Source organism: Aulostomus chinensis, chromosome 5 (genome assembly GCF_037954235.1).
Source record: "Aulostomus chinensis isolate RoL2024-O1b breed Wild chromosome 5, RoL_Achi_v1.0, whole genome shotgun sequence".
In the NCBI taxonomy this organism is placed as follows: Eukaryota; Metazoa; Chordata; class Actinopteri; order Syngnathiformes; family Aulostomidae; genus Aulostomus; species Aulostomus chinensis.
The window spans coordinates 31223126-31233008 of record NC_141324.1 but is presented as its reverse complement, the minus strand read 5'-3'; the positions used below and the strand labels follow the sequence as shown (position 1 = coordinate 31233008).

The following is a 9883-nucleotide window of genomic DNA, read 5'->3' as shown; positions in this document are numbered from 1 at the left end:
ATGTCCACGCTGGCTTCTGGCCGTTTTGCCTCGTGAAGTGAAATCAAGATTCAGACGTCAGAGAGGAAACTAAATGTTTATTTTTGTTAAGAGGATTACAAACTGCAAAGAGGTGACAGAAACAGCTTCATCTAGTGGCCGTTAGAGGAGCTGCAGCTGCTCGCTTCAGGCAGTGACGACAGCGGGATGTCAGTAGAGCTTCATGGAGGCTTCGAACAGCTGAGTCAGATCCTCCTCACTGTGCATTCTGGGAGACAGTTTGGTGACTCGCTCCTGAAACAAACATCAAAGTCTCTGAATGACCTCGTCGCCGCAACACCTGAACACGAGAGTTCAGCTCACCTGGTAACCACTGCATGTTTTCAGGTGTTTGACTTCAATCGGGATTCAGTGAGGATTCCTTTAGTTGTCATTATCAAATATATGTGTTTACAAGGGTTGTGAAATAAAAAATGATGAAATAAAATCAATTTTAAAAAAAACAATGCAAAGCGGCGCCGTGCACCACTACCCTGATGATGTTTGACCCTCTGGCCTGCTGTATACACACGACAAGAAGAAGAAGAACTCTGTAGCAACGCCACGGAAGAAGAAGAAGAGGCAAAACAATTACTTCCAAAATGGAGGAAGACGAGGTGGAACAAGTAGCGGATGCTCCTCCATCACACAAATCGGTTGTGTGGACTTATTTTGTCCTCCATGTAAAAGACGAGGCAGCGGTGAGACGGCAGTGGATGAAACCAAAGCGGCGGTCAAACGACGAGGGTCCACAACGGCGAGCGCTGCTAGCACGATAGAAGGACGTGAAGCTGCTGGAGGCTCAGTGCTGCAGCTCCCTGAGCTCAGACCTTCTAGATCCTGATGAGACTGCAGCCCTGAGCCCCACAGGTTTGTTCTCCTTCCATCAGGAAGGGAGTCGTCCTCTTTGTTCACAGCAAAGCACTTTTAATGAAGTCTAAATAAGAGAAAATACTAATATTGAGTGTTTTCAAAGCGGAGAGCATTTTATTTGTAGTGGCAGCAATAACTGGTGTGTCTGCGTATGAAGGAAGAAAAGAAAGATTGGATTTTTGCATTTCTGATTTTCTCTCATCTTGATTTCATCTGGTGAGCCCTGCTTCGTGTGGTTTCGTGAGTCGACTCGTTTGTTGCACCTCAATATTTACTCCAACATTAATAGTTTCTTCACCTGCAGACCAAAAGTAGCGATGTGAGCACACGACGCCATGAAACTGAGAAGCAGGACAGCAGCGTTTGATGTCGACAGACGTGACAATCGTGAATTCATGATTCATACTTTTTCCTGTCCAGATCACCATCATCATGTCATTATTTCAGCCAGGTTGATGATGTCATGACAGAGACGCCGCAGTGAACCGAGCAGCGACGGTTGTTCAGCCGTGATGACGAGGGGAAACTTGCATGTGAGAGAATATTTGTTCTTGTGTTTTTCACACCGCCTGGACCACAACCCAACAGGTTGACAGGTTCCAACAGTTATTCAGGTGGGATGTTCCGACCAATCAGAACGGCGGATGTTGGCGTTAGTCACCTGTGGGATGGTTCCTCTGACCAGCTCTGGAATGTCATCCTTGCTGTACCCCACTGCCTCCAGGCCGTCCTCCACCTGCAGGTCAAACAGGAACTGACGCAGCGTATCGGCCAGCACGGCGCCAGCGTCCGCCCTCTTCACCTGTCGGATGTCTGCGCCTGAAAACACACAGCTGATTACCCTTCAACCAATCACAGGGCACCTCAGGAAAGTCATATGATCAGATACCCAGGATCTCAGCAGCATCCAGGTGACGCTCTGGACACATCGGAGCTGTGAAGTGGAAAACCGCTGGAGACGTCAGAACCACAGAGAGACCGTGAGGCTGACACACACACACACACACACACACACACATCAGTTGAACTGACCTCTGATGGTCCCTGGGCCCCACTTTGACAAAACTCCCTCCTGACATGTTTTAGTGGAATTTGTTTTCTTGCGTGTGACCACTCACCACCAGGGGGTGCTCCACACTGTAACCCTTCGCCACGTGCCTCTTCACATTCCCGGCGATGGGATAGGACATGCCGTGACTGCAGACACACAAACATGGAGTCAGACAGAATTACTCAACCACACTGTTTAACTGCTAACTATCAGCTTGTGGGCGGAGGCCAGTTTGCGTTCAGATATTGATCACTGATTCGTTCCCCATCAGCATCTCCTCTCTCCTGATGATCAGTCAGCTTCCCTTTGGCAGGTGTTTCTCACCAGAGATGAACGCCTGCGTTTCCGAAGCCAATGCCGGCAAACACGCTGGCCAGGTGCATGCTGGAGCGAGCCTCCAGGTCCTCGGGGTCCCGCACTGCCCTGCAGACACACACACACACACACACACACACACTCTGGAGTTCCATCCAGTTAGGTCATCTGTGGTCGTCTTGGTCCACTTGTTTACCGTTTCATGTACTTGGCGACCACCTGGAGGGCGTGTCGCGACCACACATCGCTGATGGGGTTGCTGCCCTGGTAGGCGGGGCGGTTGATGGGGTTGGGGGGGCAGGGACTGCGCTGGTCATAGGGCAGCGCCGTGTAGGACTCCAGGGCGTGGCTGCAGGAAGACGCAGGTGACACGTTTCAGTGGAAAGACTTTCATCTCATGGATCTGTTGTTCAGATGTCAATCATCCCAGAAATAACCAGGGAGGGGAAAATCAGGTCAGAGCTGCAACTCCACACGACCTGAAAGAAAGTCTCCACCCCCCTGGACTCAAACGACTGCGACAGTAAGCTGGTGATGATTCACGTGGCGTGGTGAGTTCAGGGTCAGAGGTCACAGTGGGCCAACAACAGGATCGTAAAAACATAAGCGGCTGGTTCTTCCACAGGAAGTTTGTCATCGCTACAAACATCGTGTCTGTAGACTGACCAGAGAACATCGAACCCGCTGTTGGCTGCAACCCTACTGGGCATGCTCAGTGTGTGCGTCGGGTCCACGATGCCCAGCGTGGGTCTGATGGCTCTGCTGGCAATACCTGGGCACACGACCAATCACAGCTCAGATTCACTCCACGAGTCACACCTGTGCTGACCTTCTTCTCAGGTCAGCCGAGTCATCGTTACCTGTTTTGGCCCTCAGAGGCTCGTAGTCAAAGATGGCGACACCGGTGGTCTCGCTGCCGGTGCCTGCCGTCGTGGGAACTGAGGGGCGGAGTCAAGAAGAAGATTGAGTTACTGCTGGAACGACCTTGAACATGTTTCCACAGACTGGACAAAACTATTCATTATGACATTCAATTACTCAAAACCTTTAGCAACACTAAAGGGCTGAGCCTCTGCCTCTCCTACCAGCTGGAGCCTCCACCGTTGCCATGGTAACGCTGGTGTTTCCCCTTACCGGCAATGAGCGGCTTCAGAGTGCCAGTGATCGGCTTCCCTTTGCCAATTGGAGCATTGACAAAGTCCAGGAAGTCTGCGTCAGGGTGGCATGAGTAGAGATTGGCTGCCTTGCAGGTGTCAATCACAGAGCCGCCGCCCACCGCCACAAACACATCAAACAAGTTGTTTTTCGCAAATGAGATGGCATCTTTGAAGCTGTAACACACACACACGCAGGATGCTGTCATTCCTCACCATGGAAACATGCTAACGGAGAGGAGCAGGCTGCTGTTAGCGTCTGAGTGTTAGCTTGTCTAATCCATTTCACACCAGATACAAAACCGTCAGGGAGTGTCAGACGCTCAGGGACTCTCCTCAACAGCCAATCAGAGAGCAGACGCCGAGTCTCACCTGCTGTCTGTCGGCTCCACTCGCACATTGTCGTAGACTTTGTATGTGACACCGTTCTGCGTCAGCGACTCCAGGACAGCCTTGACCGGCGGGAGGCGTGACAGGTTCTTGTCCGTCATCAGGCAGACATTCCGAGCACCGAGGTTCTGGAGATCCTACAGAAGAACCAGAGCGCAAACTGAGCATGGAACGTCTGACTCTGAAGAGATCGTGGATGATGGCGATTACCATGCCAATCTCTCTGCTGACTCCGCCTCCATATCTGATGTTAGAACTCGCCATCTGAATGAAACACACCAAAAACTTCATTTGTCACATTTTAGTTGACAAAAAAATTCAAAAAGGTAAGAGCGAGTCCTCGCCCCCAGGGGCGAGCCCTTCCATGCAGGCGCGAGACCCCGCCCCTGGGGCGAGTCTCCGCCCACGGGAGTGAGTCCTCCTTTTGACTGTTTTGACTTTCATCCACTTTAACAAAGCAACATTGCTACCAGCCGCTTGGCAAGTGTTACCTCAAAGGCGTAGTCGGTCTTCAGGGCACTGCATGCTGCTGCTCCGACACCTGCAGCAGGAACACGCTAAAATCAGTTGAATCACATGACCGACCTTGACTCATCACCCCCCCCCAACATCTAGAGGTTATCAGGCAATCAATCACCAAGGGATCAGTCGTTGAATATTAGCTAAATCATAAATGCTGCTGCCCCCTGACCTGAGCTTACCGTGGTGGTAGGTGTTGGAGTGGGCGGGGCATCTGCACCTGAATACACAAACAGTTGTCACACAATCTGACCTCTGACCTCATGAACACTGAACTTCTGACCAAAAAAACACAACAGCATTCACAAGCGTCGAGGTTGTGAATGAATCTTTCCTTGGCAGAAGTTTGTATCAAAGAATTTCACGTCATCAGGACTGCGATTGATCCTTCAGCAATCCCCAATAACAGCTGATCAGTCAATCGACCTGAAGAGTTCTAACTTGTAGAAACTTCATTATCGAACCGAAAAGGAGACAAAACTGCCTCAGAAGTCCTGCAGCTGCTCTGAAATGACGAAATGAGACGTGAAGGACGTGACGTCACCACGTCAGAACCCTCCTGGGGGGCTCCGCGTTCTTCCACCGTCCCGAAACTGAGCCGACAGCTCGCGGGCGACCGATGTCGAAAGGTCGGAAGCTGATTTTTAATCTTGAAATTCTTTCAACTGAGTCTCTCGCGGACTTTGTTAACTTAAGAGAAAAACAACATGCGGTTTGTTTACGTCATATTTACGTCATACAAACTTTGTAACAGTTCCAGAGACGATGAGACCGCACGTGAGTCCAACTTACGCCGCGCGCTCAAGCTGTCGGAGCAGGTGAACGACTCGGTCCCGTCCGGCCATCTCCGGAGCTGCTGTCGGTCTGACGGAGCTGCAGGAGACACAACAACATCCGGCTCCGTCACGCGGCTTCTGCCTTTCAAATTAAAGGCGACCTAGGTTTACTTTGAAATTCCAACATCCAGAACCAACTGAAGAAGAGGCGTTTCAGTTTGGATCCAACGATGAGATATCAAGCGTTGTTCTGCGCAGGCGTTTTCATATTCAGTTCCAAACTCTTTCATCGGATTATTGAAAAACTTCACAAAAAATCTTTTATGCACAAAATGAAAAATAATCTGACTTTTTACACGTCATGGTTCAGGGACTGAAACGTCTCATTTAGCATTCAGAAGTGCAAAACTACAGGGTTTGAGATGTGAACCAAATGCGTTCTCTGCAGCTTTGTTCAGATTCAAGAGCAGCTGAGGAAAAACATGAAAGGTCAGAGGTCACATGGTTGTTTCCAGTCAACGTGGCAGCCTTGTAACGGCCTGCGTGGGAGGAGACTCTTCGACCTTTAAACAAACCGCCGACTGTCGAACCGCATGAGGAAAAAATGCAGGTTTTCTTTCACTTTTTGTCAGAAGAAGAAAAAAAAATGTTCAGATTCTTTTCTCCTCTCCAAAGTTTCCTGCCCTCACTGATGCTAAGCTAATTTTTTATTGGCGTCATAGCCCGGTGAGCTCGCCGTTCTTCTGCAGACGCCATCGATGAACTTGCCAAAGATTTGAAACGTGACGGGAGGAATTTCATCATCGGTGGTTTAGAGATGAGACATGTCGAAGTTCCTCACCTCAAAACACCAACCAGCTGACTTGATCACATGATGTCTGTGTAGGTTCTCATTCATCCAGGTCATCGTAGATCGAAGCGAAGTAAAATCTGGTCAACTGGACGTAAGTTTATCTTGAAGACGTTTCACCTCTCATCCGAGAGGCTTCTTCAGTTCTAGTGAAGAGTGTGGAAACTCCAGCTTATAAACCTGTGTGGGAGTGGTCAGTGCTATTGTGGTGGAAACGACCCTCCCGAGACTCACCTGGCCTCCCCAAACGACAGTCGTTGTGCGGTGTCAGGGAGTTTCAGGGGTGGTCGTTAGGGAGTTTCACCGACCACTCAGATGCTAATGGGCTGTGCTGGCAGCAGCCGTTCCACATGGGTCTTTCAGCTGAACTCTTTGGGGAAGCTTTGAAAGGACTTGGTTGTAAATAGGAGAAAGGAAATGTCGCAGTCCACCTCCTCTGTTCAAAGATGGTTTCTCTATCCTGACGTGGATGGCTTCTTTAACTCCTCTTTCAAACCATCTGTCCTCTCTGTCCAGGATTTGGACACGGTCGTCCTGGAAGGAGTGGCTTTCCTCCTTGAGGTGGAGGAAAACCGCTGAGTCCTGTCCTCCAGAGTTGGCTCTTCTATGTTGGGCCATGCGCTTGTTGAGGGGCTGTTTGGTTTCCCCTATGTAGAGATCCGCGCAGGCCTCACTGCATCTGACAGCGTATACCAGATTGCTTTTCTGGCTGTGAGGGGTGGGATCTTTGGGGTGAACCAGTCTTTGTCTCAGAGTGTTGTCTGGTTTCAAAGACACAGGGATGCGGTGCTTATTATAGATTCTCCTTAATTTCTCAGAAACCCCTGCCACATAGGGGATCACTATGTTTTTTCTCCTGCCTTCTTCATCTTCCCTCCTCCTGGAGCTCTCCTCCTTTCTGGACCTGGAAGAGGATTTTACAAAGGTCCAGTCTGGGAAGCCACAAGTTTTAAGTGCTCTTTTCAGATGCTGCTGTTCTTTTTTCCGGCCTTGGACGCTGGTGGGGATGGTCTCCGCTCGGTGTTGCAGCGTCCTGATGACACCTAACTTGTGCTCCAGAGGATGGTGAGAGTCAAAAAGCAAGTATTGGTCAGTGTGGGTGGGTTTCCTGTACACATCCACCCTCAGGCTCCTGTCCTCTTGAACGTAGACGTCGCAGTCCAAAAAGGGCAGATGGTTGTCTTTCACATCCTCTCTGGTGAACTTGATGTTGACGTCTACCGAGTTGATGTGTGCTGTAAACGGTTGTACCTCCTGAACCTTGATCTTCACCCAGGTGTCATCAACGTATCGGAACCAGTGGGTGGGGGGGGGGGGGGTCCACTGAAGGAAGTCAGGGCCCTCTGTTCCACCTCTTCCATGTATAGGTTGGCCACAATAGGAGATACGGGAGAACCCATGGCACAGCCACAGGAAACCCACCCACACTGACCAATACTTGCTTTTTGACTCTCACCATCCTCTGGAGCACAAGTTAGGTGTCATCAGGACGCTGCAACACCGAGCGGAGACCATCCCCACCAGCGTCCAAGGCCGGAAAAAAGAACAGCAGCATCTGAAAAGAGCACTTAAAACTTGTGGCTTCCCAGACTGGACCTTTGTAAAATCCTCTTCCAGGTCCAGAAAGGAGGAGAGCTCCAGGAGGAGGGAAGATGAAGAAGGCAGGAGAAAAAACATAGTGATCCCCTATGTGGCAGGGGTTTCTGAGAAATTAAGGAGAATCTATAACAAGCACCGCATCCCTGTGTCTTTGAAACCAGACAACACTCTGAGACAAAGACTGGTTCACCCCAAAGATCCCACCCCTCACAGCCAGAAAAGCAATCTGGTACACGCTGTCAGATGCAGTGAGGCCTGCACGGATCTCTACATAGGGGAAACCAAACAGCCCCTCAACAAGCGCATGGCCCAACATAGAAGAGCCAACTCTGGAGGACAGGACTCAGCGGTTTTCCTCCACCTCAAGGAGGAAAGCCACTCCTTCCAGGACGATCGTGTCCAAATCCTGGACAGAGAGGACAGATGGTTTGAAAGAGGAGTTAAAGAAGCCATCCACGTCAGGATAGAGAAACCATCTTTGAACAGAGGAGGTGGACTGCGACATTTCCTTTCTCCTATTTACAACCAAGTCCTTTCAAAGCTTCCCCAAAGAGCTCAGCTGAAAGACCCTTGTGGAACGGCTGCTGCCAGCACAGCCCATTAGCATCTGAGTGGTCGGTGAAACTCCCTAACGACCACCCCTGAAACTCCCTGACACCTCACAACGACTGTCGTTTGGGGAGGCCAGGTGAGTCTCGGGAGGGTCGTCTCCACCACAATAGCACTGACCACTCCCACACAGGTTTATAAGCTGGAGTTTCCACACTCTTCACTAGAACTGAAGAAGCCTCTCGGATGAGAGGTGAAACGTCTTCAAGATAAACTTACGTCCAGTTGACCAGATTTTACTTCCCTTGATCACATGATGTTACTTCCTTCATGTCAGCTACTGAGGGTCACATGTTCTCGCCCTCATTAACGTTATTATGACATCCTCATGTAGTGAGTTTGTGAGTAACCAAACTTTCTGTGTGTCAGCAACCTTATCTTGGTGCGGCTCGCTGCTGCACTTGTCTCCGTTCTGTGGCGGTGAAAGTAACGTGTCGTGCAGCCACCCTGCTGCTGCAGGAGATGAAGGTCCGCCTCCCAAAGGTCATCACCCTCATCTTCATCACAGGAAGTGACCTGCTGTCGGCTCCGATCCTGGAGGAGATGGAAAATAGCGCTCTGTGTTTTTGTTGCTGTTGACCTTATATCTTGTGCATCCATACCTGTCCTTGTTGCCATAGTGATGAAGATGGTAATGATCCCACCTCACTCTCTTGCTCCTCCTAAGGAAAGGAAAATGACCTTTACCTGCCATCAATCAGATGACATCAGCAAGAAGAGCACCAGTGGGTCGGGTGAGGGTTTGGCACCTCTGAGAGAAAAGTTCTCTCTGTCCAGGTGACTGAGATCTGAAGACCCGTGACACCTTCACCTGTCTATCATCTATCTATCATCTATCTATCTATCTATCTATCTATCTATCTATCTATCTATCTATCTATCTATCTATCATCTGTCTATCATCAATCAATCTATCATCTATCTATCTATCTATCTATCTATCATCTATCTATCTATCTATCATCTATCTATCATCTATCAATCTATCTATCTATTTATCTATCCATCTATCTATCATCTATCTATCTATCTATCTATCTATCTATCTATCTATCTATCTATCTATCTATCTATCTATCATCTGTCTATCATCAATCAATCTATCATCTATCTATCTATCTATCTATCTATCATCTATCTATCTATCTATCATCTTTCTATCATCTATCAATCTATCTATCTATTTATCTATCCATCTATCTATCATCTATCTATCTATCATCTATCTATCTATCTATCTATCTATCTATCTATCTATCTATCATCTTTCTATCTATCTTTCTATCTATCTTTCTATCTATCTATCTATCTATCTATCTATTTATCTATCCATCTATCTATCATCTATCTATCATCTATCAATCTATCGATCTATCTATCTATCTATCTATCATCTATCTATCTATCTATCATCTATCTATCATCTATCAATCTATCTATCTATCTATCTATCTATCTATCTATCCATCTATCTATCATCTATCTATCTATCTATCTATCATCTATCTATCATCTATCTATCTATCATCTATCTATCTATCTATCTATCTATCTATCTATCTATCTATCATCTATCTATCTATCATCTATCTATCATCTATCAATCTATCTATCTATCTATCTATCATCTATCTATCATCTATCTATCATCTATCTATCAATCCATCTATCTATCTATCTATCTATCTATCTATCAATCCATCTATCTATCTATTTATCATCTATCTAT

General features: G+C 48.0%; 1 protein-coding gene across 2 annotated transcripts; it reads right to left on the bottom strand.

Moving 5' to 3' along the window:
- Positions 1-57: 57 nt before the first annotated feature.
- Positions 58-5551, bottom strand: adhfe1 (alcohol dehydrogenase iron containing 1). 2 transcript variants are annotated; one of them, XM_086205071.1, is made up of 14 exons: positions 5113-5551; positions 4503-4540; positions 4293-4342; positions 4012-4065; positions 3784-3938; positions 3392-3588; positions 3118-3195; positions 2924-3029; positions 2454-2606; positions 2267-2365; positions 2010-2088; positions 1781-1877; positions 1553-1710; positions 58-273 (listed from the first exon to the last, which is right to left on the bottom strand). In XM_086205071.1, exons 1-14 carry the CDS (start codon positions 5163-5165, stop codon positions 190-192), a joined length of 1401 nt encoding a protein of 466 aa, XP_086061197.1. In that variant the 5' UTR covers positions 5166-5551; the 3' UTR covers positions 58-189. The 2 variants fall into 2 exon arrangements, with proteins under 2 accessions (XP_086061197.1, XP_086061198.1); XM_086205072.1 differs by having other exon boundaries at positions 5065-5127.
- Between the last annotated feature and the right edge of the window lie 4332 nt (positions 5552-9883).